The sequence below is a fragment of the Mauremys reevesii genome, linkage group 16 (assembly GCF_016161935.1).
Source record: "Mauremys reevesii isolate NIE-2019 linkage group 16, ASM1616193v1, whole genome shotgun sequence".
NCBI lineage: Eukaryota > Metazoa > Chordata > Testudines > Geoemydidae > Mauremys > Mauremys reevesii.
The window spans coordinates 41388986-41409997 of record NC_052638.1 but is presented as its reverse complement, the minus strand read 5'-3'; the positions used below and the strand labels follow the sequence as shown (position 1 = coordinate 41409997).

The window sequence follows — 21012 nt, the reverse complement described above, 5'->3', positions numbered from 1 at the left end:
TGATGCCTAATTTGGGCACCTCATGCAGAGGGTTAAAGCACTGGCCAGAGGTGGGGCAGGAGGGAGTTTGCCCTGCAGACCTTGGTATTCCAGTCCCTTCACCAGGGCCTCAGCTCCAGTGCTGCACTGGGACCAGCTGGGCTCCTCACCTGCAGCCATTTGGCTAGTCACACGTGCTTGGGTCTGAGTCAATCAGCCCTGTGCTTTCCGAGCACCCCCGGCTGGGGCAGAAAGGAAAGTGCTGACACAAGGAATGATCCCTCACCACACAGTGGGGTTTGGTTTATTTGGCACCCAGCATTAGAAATCCCAACTCTACAGTTATCAAGCTGGGCCCAGGGCAGTGGGAAAGTGGGGCTGGATTGCTGGAGACGACAAAACTAGTTTTCCTTCGTGCTGCCTTCCCCCTCCTCCCTCCCAAGCACACACTGCGACGCCAGCTCCACCACGTGAGAGGAAACACATTATAAATACTAAAAGCAGCAAAGAGTCTTGTGGCACCTTATAGACTAACAGCCGTTTTGGAGCATGAGCTTTTGTGGGCGAAGACCCACTTCGTCGGATGCTGCTCCAAAACGTCTGTTAGTCTATAAGGTGCCACAAGACTCTTTGCTGCTTCTACAGATCCAGACTAACACGGCTCCCCCTCCGATATATAAATACTAAGAGAGTCAGCGCCATCGTCTCCTTCCCTCCTTGCTCCCTACCTGACGGGCACCGCTGGAAAGGAAGGCAGTGGGGTGGTGATGTCACAAAGGGGCTCATGTTGATTGGTGGTGAGTCCAGATCAGAAGGCTCCATTTACAAGCAAAGGCCTGAATTGTCTAACTGCCAGTGCCCCAAACTCAGCCTGGGATCTGAACATCAAGCAGGAGTCTTCCCTTCATCAGCCACAGGAATGAAGGGTCTCCAAGATACATTAACACCAGTCATGTAATCCCCCCGCCTTCACATTATGCCCTGTGTGCCATCGGCGCAGCCCTGCTGCTTCCAGTGGTGTAACAGACTGAATTTCGTGCCCAGCACCTAGGATAATGTGGTCCTGGTCCTGCTGGCGTCAAAGGCAGTAAATGCTTTTCTCACCACCAGGCAGCAGATCCAACGTCGAACAAACAGTGGGTAGCTCTGCTGAGTAAACCAGGGCCTTTTCCGCAGGCGCTAGCCAGAGGAGAGCTGCAAGGTACCAGCTTCTTGTGCTTTGGAAGCGGCAAATGTCAGAGAACCGCCCAGGCCAGCTAGCAGACAAGGGGCAGAAACAGATTTGACTGTAGCTGCTTAGCTAACAGTGAACACCCCTGTCGGGGTGACACAAACGCTGAACACTTCCGGGAGGGCACCACTGAGCCAAACCATGCGGCTGCAGCCTTTGGAGGCAAGACCCGCCCGGCGCTCTCCAGGTGTTACGAGTCAAATACTGGTGACAAAAACCCTCTGAGGCAGCGCAGCTCGGGGCTGGCTACTGTAGTCCCAGTCTTGGGCAAGCTGCAGCCACGTGGGGAGCACACAACGCACTTCATAGCTGTCCAGATCAAGTCACTGCCTCCACTGGGGCTGGGTTCTTGCTGTAACAGGCCTACACTCCAGAGAAGGGAGGACAGGTTCCTGGCTGCCCAGCAGCCGGCTTGGCACTACTGCAGAGGTGCTTCGTACTGTATCTGAGCCAGCAACAGGCGCCCAGCCCCAGGAGGGCATTGCTGCTAGGCCAGGCGCTGGGTTTCAGAGCTTGGCACATCTAGACTGCTAGTTTTAGCCCCATAGCACCAGCCCGAGTCAGCTGACCCAGGCTCTGAGACTCAATGCTCCCCTCCACCGCCCGCATAGATGTGCCCAGCTCTGCCCCTAGACAGTGGGTGCTGGAGGCAAGGAGGGAACCGGGCCCTGGAGAGTTCGGCCTTCAATTCCTAAGCCCGAGAAGGCTGGAACATGCTCCCAGGGGTGAATGGCTGAGCTCGCCCCCACCACGGCCAGGGGAAGGGTCTAGACCAGGCAGAGGGGGATGTCAGTGTAACAGAGCAGGGGTTGTGCTGTCTGCATTTGCCTTAGGGAAAGGGGAGTAGAGGGACTCCGACGCCCAAACACCGCTGGCTGCAGGGGAAGGCACTTCGAAGGCAGCACGTCGGCCATGCAGCGGCCTGGCTGGAGCAGGCTCCACCAGCAGCAGAGGGGCTGCACTCTGTCAGTTGTGATCCTGGCCCAGGGGCTGGCGAGGCAGGAGCGCTGCACAGCCCAGGAGCTAGGGAAGCCCAGCCTGCCGGGGGGCACAGGCCATATGCCAAGCTTCCTCCCATTACTAAAACGTCACCTTCTGAACTGCACTGGGGGTGTGGGCTGGGTTTGCTGCAGATGCCCCTCCCCTCACAGCCCCTGCACCATGAATGCTGCTCCCTCGGGAGCCCGCCCGTGGCAGAGAAACGCCCTTTGCAGGGATGCTGCATGGGGCCCAAACGCAAAGCTCCGCCATGCCAGAGCAGTGCCGCAGCCAGGCCATGGCTCATCGCCTGCATGGAACGGCCGGTGAACCCCTCGCCCTGGGCATGAGGAAAGGGCAGGGTACAGGCTCGACGCAAGGAAGGAATAGAAGCGAGGCCCCCCTCCCCCTCTCCCCCCATTGGCCTGATCTAGGAACGCCCCACCCGGAGAGGAGCTAACCCAGGACAGAGCTGGATGCACACCAGGCATGTCTGGGCCAACAGCTACCCTGCTTTGATACACGGCTATAGGTGCCATAAAGACACCCCAGGCCAAGAGACCCACTGCCAGGCCCCAGGAACTCACATGGCCAGTCACAACCCCCCAGAACGGCTCAGAGCTGGAGGAGCTTCCGGCTACCAGCGCCCCACACTGCCCCACAACTCCCCGAGTCCTACGGGGCCAGAGTTACTCCTGCCAACGTCCGACAGGGCGGGCAGGCCAGGCCGGGGGCAGAGCCCACAGCAGCAGCACTTCATTAGCACCATTTTGTTAGCCCATTTCTGCCGCGGAGCCCGTTGCCTCGGGTGAAGGGGGGGCCTTTCCCAGCATAGCACTGCAGGGACTGCCCACAGGCTGGCGCTTTCTACCAGGCGCGTGTGGCCGCTGCTCTGAAGGGCTCTTTGGACTTGTTCAGGCTCGTCTCCTAGACGCTGCCCGTGCACAGGGATCCGAGAGCAAAGCAGGACTTCCCTGGAGCAAAGCTGCAAACCTGCAAAGGCTGGATGGAAGGCACTGAGGACAGGAACTCGCAGGGGAGGATCTTCCCCCGGCTGCGCACCCTCCCCTCCGCCTGGAGAGGACGGGAAAAGCTTTGGCATTGGCTCTTTTCACATGGCCTAGGATCCTTGGCCCCCTTCGTGCCAGGCTGGGTGTTACAGCCGCGGAGGATGCTGTGGTAGCACTAGAGTAACCGCATCCTGGACAGAGGAGAGCTGGCTCCTGGGCAGCTCACCCTGCTGCTTGCCTGGGCTCCCAGCCTCTGCCCCGTGGCTGGGGAGCCCCTCCAGCACCCTCCTGGCTTTGGGACAGCTGCTGGTGAGAGGTGGATGCTGGCAGGAGCACACCCCTGCACAGACTGAACAGGCCCACGAGCACCAGGAAAGCAGCTGCTGTGCTCACCAGTGGGCACGGGCACTTGTGACCAGGAGTGGCCAGAGCCCTTGTGTCAGCCAGCCAGGCCCAGGCTGGCCCCGGGGAGAGGGGCGGGCGGGACCTGCAGCTTTCAGAGGGAAAGCCAGTGCACCAGCCCTCCCACAGCAGAGCGGGGCCTGGCCTGCTCTTCCTATTTACAGACCTAGCCTCGCTCCTGCTCCGGCCTCCTGGACAGCTCTGTCCGGTGTCAGCATTACCACTGGGAGACGCCCACAGAAAGGGTCCCTGGAAGCCAGTGCCCACCCAGGAGCAGGGGCTGGCAGCAGTTCGGGCACCGTCCTCCCCAGCTGGCTCTCACTGCTAGGAGGTGCTCTCCTGTACTCTCTCCTCATCTCTCTCACAGTTCCAGTCCTTCAGGCCCTCCGGGAGGGAGGTGTCTTCATCCAAGCTCCCGGTGCCCTCTACAAACGCCTCATAGGTGGATTTCTCTGCAAAGGGCCTGGGGCCCAGCAATTCAACCATGTCCGCTTTCTCCAGCACTTCTTTCTCCAAGAGACGCTTTCCTACCTGTGGGGAAAATAAACTCATCGCAGCCTGATTCCTCAGCCCTCCAGCCTCTGCCCATGTTCCCTGCCGCACGCCGCACAGTTCCCTCCAGGCCAATGTTCCAGCATGCTGTGCGTCAGGGTGACGGACAGACCCGTCTCTCCCTCTCCCCTCCCAGGCGGGCGTTATCAGGAGCTAACCATCCAGCTGCTGACAGGGCCACCAGAGGCCCCCGTGTTGGCTCCCGCTGGGGCATGGACCAGGGCCCATTCACGTACCTTCTCCACCTGGTCGTGACACCGCGTCAGTAGCTCCCGGGTTCTTTCGTATGCAGAGTTGATGAGGCTTCGGACCTCCTCGTCTATCAGCTGGGCCGTCGCCTCGCTGTATGGTTTCTCTGTGAGCAGCTCGCCCTGCTGCAGGAAGTCGAAGGAGACCTGGCCCAGCTTGTCACTCATCCCAAACTGGACGACCTGGGAGAGAACAGCCCCACTAAGCTGGCTAGTGCCAAGGGGACGAGCTGAGCCGGGCAGAGAACCTGGCAGCACGGTGCCAGCCACACGCTCCTTGCTCTGGGCATTACCTGGGCGTAGGCGCTCTGCGTCACCTTCTTCAAGTCGTCCTGAGCGCCCGTGGTGATGCGCCCAAAGAACAGCTGCTCAGCCACCCTGCCACCCAGCATCATGCACATGCGATCCAACAGCTGCTCCTTGGTGTACAGGTACTGCTCCTTGGGCAGGTACTGCGCGTAGCCAAGCCCCTTGCCCCTGGGGATGATCGACACCTGCAAGACACGAGGCGCCTGGAGACAGACTGGCCCCTCCGCCAGGGCCCCCGGATTCTAGAATCTGCCTGCGAGAGGGACTGTTGGCCAGCACGCTGGGAGCACCCAGAGACAGCGGCGCTGGGCACGAGGGGGCCCGAGAGCCACATGCTCTTTGCAGAGCAGCCCGGCAGACAGTTATTAACGCACTTGCCACGGTCAGGGCAAGGGAGGGGGCCGGAACGCTGCCTGTGGGGTGCCCAGCACCCGGGGGTGCCCTCTTCCTGAGGAGCTGAACTGAACTGTTCACCAGCCTCCACAGCCGTCTGGCCCCGAGGGTATAATCCAGCCAGCAGAGCCCCCGCCAGCTGCTGGCTCCTAATCCTGACCTCAGCCCCTCGCCCGTCACGCTTGGGGAGGGCGCGTTGTCAAGTCCCAGAGCAATGGGAAAGCCCCGTCAGGCTGACCCTGGGAAGGGGGAGCAGACTAGACACAAACCTTCAGCAGGGGATCAGCGTGCTCCAGGAACCATCCCACCACCGCATGCCCAGCTTCGTGATAGGCCACTGTGGTCCTCTCGTTCGGCTGCAGAACCTGGGTCTTCTTCTCGAGACCTGGACACAGGTTCGGGAGAGTCAGCGGCACTCGTGGGGAGCTGAGGTACCAAACCCCGTAGTGGGAGCCAGAAAGTCCCCTGCTCCAGTGAAACAACCCCAGCAGTGTCCACAGCACCCAGCAGGGAGAACCCCACTCCCCTCCCTTCCGAGCCAGGGACAGCACCTGGGGCCTTGGCTCGCTGGCTAGAGACGAGTCCCAAGGCCCAGCCTGCTCTTTCGGCTCGGGGGAGGTACTGGCCCCTCACGTTTCCCCCCAGAGGGATGTGCCTGGCCATGGGAGCTGCCCAGCTCCGGGCGGTGGGTTTCTGGAACACGAGCTCAGCACTGCGGGGGAGGTAAGCTGATGCTGTGCTGATTGGAGGGGCCATGGGGGGGACAAGGAACCCCTGGACACCCCCGGCTGCGTGGGAGGACGGGAAGACGAGGAGTGCAGGGACTGGAACGTTAGTTCTCACAAGCGCCTCTTCTGCGGGGCTGGGCCAAGCTCCGGAGCGGAGTGAGACGAGCCCATCAGGGTGGCTGGAATCGCTGCTCCAAGCCGCTGCAGAACCGTTAGCTCAGCAGCCTGGGGCTGCAGCCGGCTGGGGGGCAGCACAGAGGTTTGCACACGGCTCAGCGGCTCTGCTGCTTTCCATCCCCTGGGGAAAACTTGGTGCTTTTCATTCCAGCTTCTCAGCCTCCTCCATCAGCTGCAGCCCACGATTCTCCCCCGCTCGGCTGAGACTCCCCAGGGAAGCTCTGCGGACGCTGCTCTCGCCCCGCAGGGACCCACCCATTGCGTTCTCAGGCTAGCGGGATTGGGCTCAGCTTAGCTCCTAAGCTGGGGGGCGGGGGGGGGGACACACAACCCCTGAGATGAGTACAGGGGACACGGTCGCCTTCCTGACAGCACCAGAGGCGGCTCCCCCACAGTAACGGCCCCTAGGAGAAGTGCCTGGGCATCTCCCCAAGACTGGGCTGAGCCCCAGGGCCCTGGAGAACCCCACACTGCCTAGCGCATCGTCCGGCAGCCTCAGCAGGAGCCCTGTGCCAGGCTGGGCTCTAGCAGCCAAGCTGTCTGGGCTTTGCACAGGGCCAAAGCAAACTGTAGCAGCCAGCCACGCCCTGCGTGGTTCCCAGAGCCCCCCTGCACCCGCGCCCCCCAGCAGAGCTCCGAGCTGGCCTCACCCCCGATGACTCTCTCGATGGCCTGCTCAAAGTGCTTCTCGGCGACAGAGGGCTTCAAGTGGCGAGCGGCAATCAAGGCAGCCTCGTTGCAGACGTTGGAGATGTCAGCACCTATGGACAGGAGGGCCACACCACCAGCCTAGTCACTATGCGCACGTCAGGAACCCGGACCAGCCGAGGCAGCTCGAGCGCCCCCCAGCCACGGCTCAGGACAGTCACAGCGAGAAGCGGCCAGCAGGGCGAGCGCTACCTCTGCGGCACGGGGCCTCCCGCGTCCCCCAGGCTGCGTGGGCTGTGGGTGTCGAGCAGCGAACCCGGCGCCGGTGCAGTGCTTGGGCTCCCGGGCACAGGAGGCACTTGGAACGTGGGGCTATGTGGGGCTGGGACTGGGCTGAATCCCTGCTGTACCCAAGTCCCCTCAGAGAGAGGGCTCTGGCCTCCTCAGTCACCCGCCTCGCTGGCGCCTGCGGAGCTGCACTCCCCTGCTATTCACACACAGGCTAACAGGCTCCCGCCGCTCTCCCCGTGGCTAACGCCCCGTCACAGCACGATTCCAGCAGCAGGACTGGCCAGGCAGACCAAGGCCCCTCTGCTCAGGTATCCCAGCTCCAATCCCAGGGCACCAAGGAAGGTGGAACCCCCCCAAAGCACACCTGACTGCACAGTGCTATTCCTGGGGAAGGGGCATCCTTCCTGACCCCAGCCAGTGATCCTCCCATGCCCTGCAGCCTAAGAGCTGCTGACATTTTCCCTCCCTCGAGCGTCCAGAGGGGGGCGCTCTGTACAGAGTGGTGCATATGAACACAGCTCAGGAATAGCAGCACCGCAGCATTCTCGTTCCCGTCTGTGTGCACAGGTCACACCCCGCTGGGGAAGGACCAGTGAGTGGGGGACGGTCTGTCCCATTCACAGCTGAAACGGGACAGAGACCGAGAGTACGTGGGGCAGCACTGGGACCCCTCTGCTGTCCTGCAGAGCAGGGTGAGGCCTGGCTGCCTTCCGCCACGCTGACATGCTAACTCAGCCCTCTGCAGCAGAGGTGGAGAAGAAAGCAGCGACTCTAGTGAACCCTGCAGAGGATGGAAGTCTGCGGTGAATATTTATTGTGCAGCTCATTACCATTTCCATAATGGCAGCGGGCTCACAGCTGCTGTCTAGGTACTTCCAGAGCCCCTCGGCATCGGTCCTCCCCGCTCCCCAATCAGTTTCACAGCAGCTCAGCCAATTGCTACAGCTCTCTCCCCCACGCCTCCTCCCATTTGGTATTTCCCTGCCACACACCAGTGAATCCTGGAGTCCACGCAGCCAATCTCCTGGCCAGGGCGTCTCTGCTGATGCTTTCCTCCAGTTTCAGGGGCCGGAGGTGGACCTTAAAGATGGATGCTCTGCCTTTGATATCAGGTGGACCTGGGCGGAACAGAGTCAGAGAGGCTGCTTCAGAAATGAATAATGCAGGGCTCCTCCTGCAAACAAGCTCTCCACTGGGACATGGAGTATCCACACCAGTATCCTCACCACACCGGACTCACTAGTTCAGGGGCCTTGTCTGCCCCAGGTTGTTGCTGGAGAGAACACTCCCAGCCATCTTTATTTACAATCAACTGCCTGGAAGTGTCCCCGTTTCCCTGCAATGACAGCGATGCCTGTATCCAGAGCACGCCCCGTCGCACAACGTACAGAGATCGCTGCAGAGACCGCACCAACGTGGAATGCAGCAGCTGCATAACAGCCCCACAGCGACAGCACACAGCCAGGATCGTTCGGAAACGGCTGGGGGGCTTGAAGGTGCACAGAACACCCCCAGTGACACTTGCCAGGCTGGGCTGCCTAGTGGAAAAGGCCTGTTTACAACAGCAGCTGCCCCGAGGACGGCTAGAGCCCCCAGAGACCCGTGCAGCGCATGAGCCGAGGTGGCCGCAGTGTTGCTAGCGACCACCTTGGCAATGGGATCTCTCGCACCCCACCACAGGGGCCTGCAGATCTATCAGGCCAGGGTTGGTCTTGCTTCCAGCCCTGCCCGGTTCACATTAACCCCCACTGGGCTCCCCACACTCCTTGCAACTATCATGGAACTCCATGTTTACACAAAGCCAGATGATTCTGCAACTTCCAGCCAAGCTGGGGGAAATTCCATCTGCTCCCCGGGGCAGCAGGCTCCCCATGCCAGGCGAGGCACCAGATCTCCCCACCCCACACTCACGATCCCCTGGCTTTCTGCAGGCAGCGTTAGCAGCTGTAGGGCAGGACGTTCTTTTCTCTACTGCTAACGATCAAGTCTAGGCTGGGGAGCAAGGGAGGAGGGCAGAGCCCGAATCTGCTGGGGTTAGGCGTGGCAGGCATTACCGATGTAAATCTGACGGTCAAAGCGCCCTGGTCTCATCAGCGCAGGGTCCAGAATGTCTGGGCGATTTGTTCCTGCGAGCACCACCACGTTGGTGCTGGAGTTGAACCCTAAACAGAGTGGGAGGAGGTCACACAGGTATCGGCATGGGGGTGGGCAAGCAAAATGCACAGGAGACTGGGAGGCCTGGACTTCCCAGCAGGCTCTGAAGGGCTCACAGCTGTATCGCTGGGTGGGCCCAGTAGGCCAGACAGATTCCACTGCTCAAGCCAGACCTTCTGCTTTCACTAGCTTTGAGCATAGTGCAGCACCCCTCACCCTGGCGTGTCTGGGAGCACCCGGCACCCTGGGCTGGGTATTACCAGTGAGTTTCTAAGGAGCACCCCGATGCCCTGCCGCAGGCTGCTTTAGTTGGGGTTGGCCCTGCTTGGAGCAGGAGCTCAGACTAGATACCCCGAGGCCTCTTCCAACCCTGAGATTCTCCGATTCTCTGCTCACTGACCGTCCATTTCGACCAGCAGCTGGTTCAGGGTGTTCTCCTGCTCGCTCTGCCCCCCGAAGTTCCCCCGGCCCCGCTTCCGGCCGACGGCGTCGATCTCATCGATGAACAGGATGCAGGGGGCGTGTTTGCGGGCCAAGGCAAACATGTCCCGAACCTGAAACAGCCACACGCAATGGGTCCGCCGGGGCTCCAAGGCTCCGGACAGGCCCCCACTGGCCACTGCGCTTCCGCAGGGACGGGACTTAGCGGGCGCTCTGCGGAACCAGCCACCCTCTCAGCGCCATTGTCCCCAGAGAAGGAGTGTCCCGAGGCTCCCCAGGCACGGCTCCGACTGGTCTGGGACACTCCCACCAGGCCTGAGATGGGAGGAAGACGACAGCACCAGGCCAACCCCTCCCAGGGGCTCCAGGCAGGGCCTGCAAAGAGACCTGCCCCGGCCCAGCAGCCTGTGCTGTCCTGAAGCCCCACCGTGCCGAGGGGGCTCACACAAGCCTGTGGCTAATGCAGCCAGGAGGAGGCTGAAGAGCCAGTACTGGGAGAGAATCTGGAGGCCAGCTCTCCTCCTGTCCCGCCCACAGCCCGGGAGACCCACTGCTCCCCAGGCTCTCGAGGCAGCTAGGAGCCACCCCCAGCAGATATGGGAAGTCCATCTAGCTCCAGCACCAGAGATGACCCCCCCCAAAAGGGCCACATGCCTCCCCCAGAGGCACAATGTTCTGGGGAGCCCTCGTGAGCCTCGCTGCCGCACTTACTCGAGCAGGCCCCACACCCACAAACATCTCCAGGAACTCCGAGCCGTTCACCGTGATGAAGGGAACGTTGGCTTCTCCCGCCGTCGCTTTGGCCAGGAGGGTTTTCCCGGTGCCCGGTGGGCCCGTGAGCACAGCGCCCTGCAGCAGAGACAACGGAGACCAGTGCTAGCGTGGGGCCATTGGCAGGGCTGACAGTCAGAAACCTGCTGCCAGCAAGGCTGCTCCAAGCGCCCTGTCACCCGGTGGCTTGGGCTGTGTCTGGGACTGGTTCCCTCCCAGCAGCCTCCGTTAGAATCACTTTCATAGCAGGCCTGGCCCGCAGGATAGGGACTGAGCCTGGCAGCGTGTTGGGAGAGTCCAGAGCAACCAGTATCACCAGACAGTGCCGAGCCACAGGGCCCGAGGGGAACACCGGGGCAGTCTGTGTGTACGTGTGTGCACAGGCACCCGCTACATCTCCCCTTCCCCTGTGTAGGGGGGGACACACCCCACGCCTTGCACGGCGCACACCCTGGTGCCTCCTACGCCTCCAAGTATCACATTTACTGGCACTTACAGGCGCCACTAAGCCCTGCCCACACCATCATCCCCATGGTAACTAACATACATCCCAGGGGAAAAGAGAAGTGACTAAATCCGCAAGTGGTCAGAGGCGCGGCGTAGCGCTGCTCCGGCACTGCAGGCAGCCGGGAATCCGGGCAGCTTGTAACATGAGCATCCCCGCTGCACAGCTGTGAAAGCTTGGCACCCCTCTCCGCACCATGCCCCGCCGGCTGCAGCAAGGGAACCCGTCTGGTAGGCTGAGTTACTTGTTCAGCATCGCTCAGGCGAGCTGCCCTCTGCCGGTCCCACCTTTCCTCGCTCCTTTCTCCGTTCGTCACAAAGCTCAGCTCAAGGACCTGGACTGCTCGGAGCCCCCAGGACAGCGCTCCAGCTGCTCAGAGGGGACCCAGCCACCCCTCCCTCTGAGACGGCACCTTTGGGATCTTGGCGCCCAGGTCTTGGTATTGTTTGGGGTTTTTCAGGAAGTTCACGAACTCCATGATCTCCAGCTTGGCTTCCTCGCAGCCGGCCACGTCTTGGAACTGCACGTCAATGTTGTCTTTCAGGATCTTGGCCGTTGTCTCGCCGACGCTGAAGAGCCCGCCCCCTCGTCCTCCGCGCCCAGCTCCCATTGGCCTGCGTCTCAGAGTGACCAGAAGGAAGCCAACCAGCAGCAGAGTGGGCACTATGCTCATGAGGAATGTGCTGGGAGTGGAGAGAAGCACAAGCCACCGTCACCCAGCAGCAATGGTGCGGCAGAGCACACCCAGCCAGCACGGGCACAGGCACTGGCACTGGCTCCAGCCGCTCCCCCGCTGGCACTCACCCGTCACTCTCCCTGGCGTAGATCACTGCCACCTGCTGGGCGCCTTCCATTCCCAGCTCCAGCTGGGCAGTCTCCAGGTTCCGTTCAAACGTGTCGACGCTGCCGATGTTAAACCAGACGGACCTCTGCTGGGACCAGGGACAGACCCAGAGCCAGTCAGTCGCTGCATCGGCCTCCGCCCCCCCACCCACAGGCAGGATCCCCGGCTGGGCCCAACAAGCGCTGCCCCAGCGCGCACGCTGAGCTATGTCACAGGGCAGCTGCATCAGAGACCTCTCAACCCCCCCGGGCACAACGGCAATTTGCAGAGCGTGTGCTGCCTCCACTGTGGCCCCAGAGCCCGGCTTGTGCCGTGGGGCTCCGTATGGGGCATGCTCGCCTGGGGGCTCCCCTTTCCTCCCCCAGCTCTGTTGGTGTGCCGAGACCCCTCCTCCCCCACAACCCCATTACCTCCGAGCTCACTCCCGGCACGAGGACCACGCGCACAAACTGTTTGTTCACCACTTCCAGACGGTCCACCTAAGACAGACAGACAGACGGGTGGGCGATGGGTACAGCCCCGCCCTAGAAGACGAGCAATCTGCATTCTCAGGGAGGCGGGTGCTAAAGGGAGGCGTTCAGTAGAGGATAGAGGCTGTTCAGCGCAGGCCTCTCCGGCGTAGTAAAAAAAAGCCACTTTGGGAGGCAGCCCCCATCTCTCTCTGCAAGGCCCCGGCCCCGGCCCCGGCCCCGATCACAGAGCCCGGCCCCGGCCCCCCCGGCCCCGGCCTGGGGAGCCCGGCCCCGGCCCGGGGGGCCAGCCCCCAAGCACAGAGCCCGGCCCCGACCCGGGGGGCCAGCCCCCAATCACAGAGCCCGGCCCCGACCCGGGGGGCCAGCCCCCAATCACAGAGCCCGGCCCCAACCCGGGGGGCCCGCCCCCGATCACAGAGCCCGGCCCCAACCCGGGGGGCCCGCCCCCGATCACAGAGCCCGGCCCCGGCCCGGCCAGCCCCCAATCACAGAGCCGAGCCCCAGCCCCAGCCGCTCTACTGGGAGTATTTACCAGACAGCCTGGGGTAGCTGGGAGCCAGATGCTACAGCCCTTTTAAACCAACCCCACTAGACGGGTGGGGTACAGTGAAAGCCTGTCTACGCTACACGGGTGGCGGAGTCCCTGTAATAGGCTCAGGCCGTCCTCATCCCACAGCCAGGAGGAACACTGAGCTGTGTCCATCCAGCAGCAATCCCAAGAGCGCCTCAGCAGGGACCAGCCAAATGGCCCGTGGAGCGGGCCGCAAGGGCAGATACACAGGTGTGGCTCGGGGGTCCCAGCCAAAGAGCAGAGCAGCACCAGGACACAGGTCTGGGGAAGTCTCCCTGGGCCGCCTTGCTGAGAGAGCCCCACAGAGAGCCCCACCTAGAGCGTCCCATAATTACAGGGGCCCGAGACAGCAGGGCACAGAGCCAGTCTCCAGGGAACAGTCAGGGGGACGTCTGGTCACGTAATACGCTAACGTTAAGGTCGGCTCCACAGGGTGCCTACAACAACCCAGAAGCCCCCACTATCCCGATGTGCTCTGTGGCCAGCCCGGAGCACTGACAGCCAGAAGTGCTCTGGGGCTCCCCTGATAAGAGCAGATGGGAGAAGTGAGCTCCAGAATCTCTGCTTCCTTAGACAGGCACACGGAGACACCGACACTCTTCTGGACCTCATAGTTGTGGTGAAACAACATGAACTAAGCATAAATGGACACAGAGATGCCTGCCTGTGTCTGCAGAAAGCCTAAAACAATGACTTGGAAGTACAAACCACCCCATTAATGGGCAGTTAACTCTGAAACCTAAGGATGGCAACTTGTGCCACACTGAAAACTGACATTTTGGAGACAGCATAAAATAAACCAAGTCAGAATAAAACAGAGGCTCTGGTAGGGCCTTCATTATTAACTCAATTCATATACCCAGAGGGGAGGGAGGTAGCTTCTGCAGCACTTCCACCAGAGGCTGCAGAACCCAAGGACCTTGCCCAGGATTTCGAGGCAGCTGGCACAGGGCACACAAGGCCTTGCAAGTTATATGCTTCTGCTGTGAAGCTAGAGGTAAAGGGCAGCCCAGGGCTAGTGTGGGAGCCCTCGCACAGCATCATTTGATGTGTAACACCCAGTCCTCTGGGAACAGTTGGCAGGGAGTGAGGAATGGCGGTGAAGGGGTGCCCATGCTCTGATAACGGGGCTCTCCCTGATCAAAACAGAAGCTGCCCCTTGACTCCAGCCTCAGAACGGTGCCTGAGTAGTCACTGCTTTCCAGAGGCCCTCTGGGGGTGGTCTGCTCCAGCCCAGAGCCAGCAGGATTCAGAGGTGACTTGGTAACCCAAGCGCCGTGCTAGTCGCAAGTGGACAAATGGGAAAAACATGCACAATGAGCCAGGAGAGAGCCATTCTCTCTCACACAGACACCGACGACATTTCCTCACCAATCCTCTAGCCAAGTAGTAATGGACAAAATGCTTCCAGTTGATTTCTCTGCCAGGATCTTGCCAAAAAAAATAGAGGAATCCCACGGCAGCGCCTGCCCCCATGACAGCCAGGTAGCCGAAGTTCTTGTCATCCCAGGGGAACTCTCCCTGGGGTGGAAGGAAAGGAAAAGAATGCTACTCGTCAGCAGCCTGATTCCAACCGGGAAATAAACATCCAACATTCAGAATTAGCCTGGGAGCAACTGTCAGTTCCTTGCTGCCCCCTGCCCTGACGGCCAGCCCTACTGTGCTGCTGAAGGATTCAGTGCAGACTGCTGGCACAGCAGGTTTGCAAGGGGTGCAGGACTGCTCCAATTGCGAAGAAACAACCAGTGCCCGTGTGCCGCTGCCCCACCCTGATCTCCGAGTGCAGAGCTCACACAGAGCGTCAGACTGGAGTCAATGCCGGCACTTGTGCAGCTGGGCCTGGGCCCCCAGCCTCTGCCTGAGAAGGGGCACTGATTCGACGTGCTGCCCAACCAAACCAGAGGCAACGCCAACCATTCGCACCTGGAACATGGAGGTGTGGCCTGCAAAGTACAGGCCCCAGCATGCCTTGGAGGAACACCCAGTCTTCACTAGCCACACCGCTGGCTCTGGGCCGCATTCAGCCCGCAGCCACCTGCATGTCACATAGCCCCTCGCCCCACCCTCTCCCAGAGCTGATGTTAATCCCTACATCCTGGCAAGCAGAGCTCCTTCCAACAGAGAAATTCGGCAGCGTTTTTAGTTACTTTAGGCAAAAAGCAAGAGGGTTTGTGATCCTCACAAGAAACCCCAATAACTCGGAAATAAGGAAGCTGATGCAATTAGTGACTTATGTCACTTATCTAACTACAGCACTGTCATTAGAACACCCCGTATTACCGACAGGAAATGCCCAGTTCAGATCCTCATAGAAACATGCTATCAATTCACCACTATCCTGAGGGGAAGTTCACCCTACGCATTCCAACCACCACCTGTGCCCTGCCCTACAGGACAGGCTAACAGACTCTTTCAATCCAGATGCTCCACACCTGAGAGTCTGGGCTGTGGGCCAGCACTAAGGTTCTCCTTGGCATTTGTAGAGTTTTCACATGGATATTGTCCTTTAGCCAAGGTCACATTTCCTGTCTCTTCAGTGCTTTTCAGCGGCAATGCTATAGGTAGGCATGGTACCTAAGGGTTATATGGCTATTTCAGCTTCCTTGACCCTGAGTTAATTAAGTTTGCGCCTAGGAATTGTCTAGTTTTTAAAAACCAAACCCACCCAAGGAGCAGGGAGTCTGATGGGCAGGAAAGCCTTTTCGTGCTGAGCACTGCTGGCCCAGTTCTTCCCTGAGCTGGTGCAGAGACCAGTGCAGGGCAGACGAGGGGACCCACATACCCCCCTAACCCTCAGAGGCTGCTCTAACTTGTGCCTTGGCTGGAACTGCCTTTTGCTGCCAGCAAGGCCCACTGAGTTAGCCGGGCAATGGAACACTCCAGCCATGGGCCCTTCTCCCCAGGGCTGCCCCTCTGCACTTGCAGGGAGACCACGCTAAGCTGTAGGTACTGTCCTTGGGTGGGTGGGTGTGTGTGTGCGCGTGGTGGAGGAGCTGGCTCACAGCTCCTTCACATCCCCTTGGTGCTGACCCGGCTGGAGCAAGCACACACTCTGCACTACACCGGGGACACGACGACACATTCTTTCTGCATGGCTAGCAGCTTGGTGCCCCAGGCAACTTGTGCGGGTGGGCACATGAAGACTGCTGTGGTGCCAGGCTCGAGTTCTGCCGGAGCCTTGCAAGTCTCAGAAAGCCGGCGCGCCGCAGCAGCCCTGTATGTGCTTTGCTGTGGAATATTCTATCCATGGCTTGCGATCGATTTCGTATTCCCATGGCTGCTGCTGGGGCACAAACAGAAACATCTCTGACATTTCTAAACCAAACTGAAGGTTACAGTGAGTGACTGTGGTGAACATTAAGCTGGAGTGATCTGAAGGAAGAGCCAGACAGCAGATTTACACTGCAAACAAGGAGCCATTTGAACTACTAAACTAATAAAGAGATTTACGTGCAACTTTCCAGACAATTCAGTCTGCCCTGCAAGAGATAAGGTGATGAACCTGTGAGGACTGAGACTGATTTTCAGAACGAACAAAGGGACATAACCCTCCTGGAACCTTAACTATCACTGCCCCTGTAACAGAGCTACAGACCTTCCACACGCGCCTCCACCACCCAGAATCCTCCTTCTTCCCTCCTCTCTTGCCGCCACCTCCTCCGCCATCTCCATGACCGAGATCTTTTGAATCAGGGAGGCCTAGGGAAAAGAAGCATTAAGACAGACAATTGGCTTTGAAGAGAGCCCAATTTCCCCATCCTGTTCACACACCGAACAGCCAGCCCATTTATTAAATAAGCCAGTCCTGTTCGGAAGGTCTAATTAAAAAATATTTAAAAAGAGGTTGATAGGGCAAGCGAGATAAAGCCAATTGTACTTAGAAACCCTACAGAGCAACGGGGATTTTACAGATCTGAACTGAGGTGGGCAAGACTAGAAGAGCAGAGAGAGTTGGGAGTCACAACAAGGACTGAATTCTCAGAGTAGAGGTGGTGGGGAAACATACTGACTCATGGTCATGGGGGTATTTTAAGGCACACACATCCACACTGTAGCAATCACTATCCAGCCCCTCACTAACACTCTCCCACTCCTGAGCATCTTTATAAAACTTAAGGACTAGCCCTGGAGGATTCAGGACTGTTTACCTTTAGTCTGGTGAGCATCCTCTGCTGGGCCGGGACTTCTTCCATTCTTCTTAAAATACTTCTCAAAGCCTTAGAGAGAAAGTGGTTGTATTTTGGTTATTTAGTGACACTGGACTGACACTGTGCAGTCAAAGAGCCCCCTCTGTTTATAGGGGAAAGATTCCAGGCAAACCAGGAAGATGCTAAACCAAAACCAAAAGGTCAGGGGAAATGATTTTGATGACAGCCTTTTGAACGGACCGCAGGGGGCAGATTAGTATCTGCAAGACTGGAGAGAAGAAGGTTACAATAGTCAATACCAAATATTATTAGAGCACATTGGTAAAGAAATGTAAAGCTAACAGCACTGTCCAAGAAAGAAAATCTCTGCTTCAGGATCTAACTTGGACAGATCGATCCAAGGGAAGGAAGAAACACCTGCTAGCGAGTATGTTGCTGCCTCTGTAGAGGGAAGGTCCCTGCGCAGAGGAATGCCTTGCATTGCACTCCTTGAAAGTCTACAGACAAACATATCCTAATCTCTAGTGGGGGATCCCCCCATTCTCCGGCTCAAAGACTGGAATGCAGACTAAGCCAGGAGAAGGACTCGCTCAGCTCAAGTTGGTCACCTTCGACTATCCCACTGCACAGGGGAGTTCTGGAGAAAAGGTGCCCCAACATTCAGGTTTTAACTCGGACTTCCTGAGGTGGGCTGAATCTGCCTGAGGTGATTCTGTGGGGATATAAATCAGGGCAGCAGGCAAGAGCCCTGCAACACAGCACTTATCAAAGGGTCACAAGCAGCTTGAATCTAAGCAGTTGCAGAAAGTGAGTTACAGTGAGGTTTGGGCCCTGCCCCTGCCCGAGTCTCCATGCCGATTTGTCTGGATTTATAGCCACACGAACCTCAGCTGTTCCAAAACACACATTAAAAACCCACCCTTAAACAGTAGTGTGATTTTTAAGCTGATGACATCCCTTTAACATCACTAGGGGCTATTATTATTAATGGGCCCAGGACCTGCCAAGTGATGCACGTTATTAGGTGTATTATGGTTGCACCTGGGAGCCCCAGTCACGGCCCAGGACTCCATGGTGCCAGACGAAGTACAAACACAGAACAAAAAATTGATCCCTACCCCAAGGAGTTCAGCCAGATCTCTGGTCCCCATTGTTTTAGGTCTTTAATGATCCTTATCCCTGCAGCAGCAGCCCACCCTCTGTGCGCAGTGCTGCTCTGCAATCCATTCCCAAGCCCCTTTCACTCAGGGCTTGCATTCGCTCTCTTCTTGTTTAATGTCTCGGACGCTATTCGGTGGTCCAGAGACATTTACACAGAGCACGTCACCGGCCACCGTCAATACCAAGAGTAAGCCGGCGTGACTTCGTGCACCCACAAGGGGGAAGAGACCTGTAAACTTCCCCTGTTGGACTTTATCCCCTGAGCCTTGAACCAACCAAACTGAACTCTGCCCTGTGAGGGTCATCCTATCATCATTACCCAGTCCGCTCATTTATTCATGCCCACGACTATCCATAACCTGTTTGTATGAGTGATGTACCCTCACTGCTTGCTGGCTGTACCTTGAACTCACCCACCATATACCCCGCATTGGGGACATGACAGACTGTGTATATGTATATGCTGTCCAATACCAAAACGCTAACATCCCCCTACAACCTGTATGTTACCCCCAATGACACAATAACTGACGCTTCAAACACTTTGTATCGTTTATTTTTAAATATTCTCTAATAAACTTTAAATCTATATCCCTCTGCCAAGCACAGCTACGCTAAGAAAGCTAGCGGAAGCAAAAGGCCCTACAAGCAGCCTTGCTGGAGACACGTACCTTTGGGTGGTTTTGAGCAGAGCCACTGCCAAGCGGATGCTATGCTCCCTGGGTAGTCCTGCTGCGGGGTGCGGAGCCCCTGGAGCCACTAGAACAGTAAAGAGCAGTCTCCTGTAGGCCATTGACACATGACTGTACTGGCCCCCCCCGTAATGTGCTCCCACCACCTCCGCGCGCGCGTAACCCAGAGCAGCTCCGGGGCTGCTCTAGCTGACGGTAGGAGCCATGCAGAGCCGGGAGGCACAAAGCAACCTTCGGCCCTGACTCCCCAGCCGGGCCCTGCCTCCGCCCCAGCTGCCGGCTCTGGCGGGGCCCAGGACGGGCCTGGTGCCCTGGAGCCGGCGCCGACCCTGGGCGGCTCCGTGGGCAGCTGGGGAGCTCGGAGCATCACGGGAGGGTGCGCGGGGGACGGGCTGGTCCTGCCCCCTCAGGCAGGGCGCAAGGGGCGGGGCTTTCACTCCGCTCGCGGCTGGGGCCGCCTCGTTCTAACAACCAGACCACGCCCCCTGACTAGCTCTTCTCTCCAGCCGTTGGGACGTCATGACCGCGCCGATGACATCATCAGGGCGACGGTTCGCCCCGTTGTAGTGGCATACGGAGCCGTACATTTTACGACAATGCCGGAAAAGAAAAAGTCACCTCTCACCTGCCGGATCGGTGGCAGGTCCCTGCGCCCCACCGATGTGTGCGTCCGGCAGCCCCCTCGCCATAGGGCAGCGAGAGGCGGCACCAGAGTCCCCGACGCGAGCCGATGAGCCATTCCCCACGGCTGTGCGGCGCCTTGACGCGCATGCGCTGAGTTCACTCCCGCGAAGTCTGTATGCACATGCGCCTTGCCCCTCGGCCTGGGCGGAAGCGCCTGACGCCAGGGGGCGGGACAGGAAAGGCGCCGTCGGGCTCCCAGCGAGACATTCCGGGTAGGGACGAGCGCTGGGGCCTTTGGTTCCGGGCTGCCCACGGCTCCGCGTTTCCGGTGACCCCCGCAGGCCCTGCCCAGAGCGGCCTCCCAGCGCAGGGACAATAGGCGGTGGGGTCCAGTGTGGATACTCCCGCCCCATGTCTGCGGTGCGTGGGGGGGGGATTACAGCCCTGGAGACAGACCCCAGCTAGCTCCCCCCATGGCTGCACTGCAGTGGGGTGAGGGTTGCAGCCCTGGAGACTGATCCCTGCTAGCTCCTACAGTGCCCCCTGGCTTCCCTGCAAAGGTATAGTGGGCCAAGAACTGAGCTTTCATTTCTGCTACAACTAACACCGTAACTGCAGGGGCCTGGGCTCACCCCACCACTGCATCCCCAAGGTGGGCTTGTACTGGGTGGTAGGTCACCAAACCCAGCCAAGCTATTCCCCTCATTGGTCCCGGTCTGGCCCAGGCCCAGGCGGGAAACTCTGTTAATCTGTGTCCCAGCAAATGCTGAGTCAGGCTGTAGTCTTTAATCCATTAGCAACTGGACTTTCCTCCCCAGGCTTCAGTGCAACAGGTTCAGTAATGACAGACCCAGCAGCAGCAGGTAACCTCAGGGACCCATTTGGCCTGATCCCCCACCCCCTCCTTCAACAAATGAGCAATGACAACACTCCATTAAAATGATCAAATACAGTGGTTTATTGAATCAATACCATTGTACGTTAGATTCCTGTGCTACAATCCCCCATTCCTCCCCCTGGCTACAGCCACCAAGTTGTGGTGTAACCACAGGGAAACTTCCTCAGAGGTTTTGTTTTTGTCATTCACACTTTGCAAACTGAAAACTTTTGGGCCTGGTTCTGTCCTCTCTTGCTGTGCAGGTTACAGGGCAGCTGTGTCAGCTAAAGTTTTATTCTCATTATGAAGTGACCCCTTGACAGGAGGGCAGGCATGGCAAAGAATCAGACTGCCCTGTAAGAGGGTATGTTCACAATGTAGCTAGAAACATGCCTCCCATGCTGGACGGACAGACGGACAGACAGACACTAGCTCTGCTTGAGCTACCTGCTAAAGATAGTAGTGTGGCATGGCCTAGCTCAGGGGTCGGTAACCTTTGGCACCCAGCCTGTCAGAGTAAAGTCGCTGGCGGGCCGGTTTGTCTATCTGGAGCATCCGCAGGCACGGAGCCCCGCAGCTCCCATGGGCTGTGGTTCGCCATTCCTGGCCAATGGGAGCTGTGGGAAGCAGTGGCTAGCATGTCCCTCAGTCCACACCGCTTCCCGCACCCCCCATTGGCTAGGAACTGCGAACCACAGCCTGTGGGAGCTCCAGAGAAACAAACCAGCCCGGCCCACCACTGGCTTTACCCTGATGGGCTAGGTGCCAAAGGTTGCCAGCCCAATGAGCTCAGAGCTGCAAGAAG

The 21012-nt window shown here is 58.9% G+C and overlaps 1 protein-coding gene across 2 annotated transcripts; it reads right to left on the bottom strand.

Annotated features, from left to right (window-relative positions):
* Positions 1 to 251: 251 nt before the first annotated feature.
* On the bottom strand, positions 252 to 19546 carry LOC120384522 (AFG3-like protein 1). Of its 2 annotated transcripts, none has more exons than XM_039503357.1 (17): positions 19332 to 19546; positions 18686 to 18773; positions 16854 to 16922; positions 16301 to 16404; positions 14077 to 14226; positions 12072 to 12140; positions 11622 to 11749; positions 11230 to 11500; positions 10253 to 10390; positions 9501 to 9654; positions 9001 to 9108; positions 7939 to 8064; positions 6658 to 6768; positions 5372 to 5487; positions 4694 to 4894; positions 4389 to 4583; positions 252 to 4131 (listed from the first exon to the last, which is right to left on the bottom strand). In XM_039503357.1, the coding sequence occupies exons 1-17, from the start codon at positions 19443 to 19445 to the stop codon at positions 3925 to 3927; spliced, it is 2349 nt and encodes a 782-aa protein (XP_039359291.1). In that variant the 5' UTR covers positions 19446 to 19546; the 3' UTR covers positions 252 to 3924. The 2 variants fall into 2 exon arrangements, with proteins under 2 accessions (XP_039359291.1, XP_039359292.1); XM_039503358.1 differs by having other exon boundaries at positions 11622 to 11746; positions 19332 to 19545.
* Between the last annotated feature and the right edge of the window lie 1466 nt (positions 19547 to 21012).

Coding starts and splice junctions, on each gene's coding strand:
- LOC120384522 (XM_039503357.1), bottom strand. CDS start 19,445: ATGGCTCATCGGCTCGCGTCGGGGACTCTGGTGCCGCCTCTCGCTGCC. Junction 14,227..16,300: donor GGTGGAGGCGCGTGTGGAAG/GTCTGTAGCTCT, acceptor CTTCCACCCCAG/GGAGAGTTCCCCTGGGATGA. Junction 8,065..9,000: donor TGACCGTCAGATTTACATCG/GTAATGCCTGCC, acceptor TGTTCCGCCCAG/GTCCACCTGATATCAAAGGC.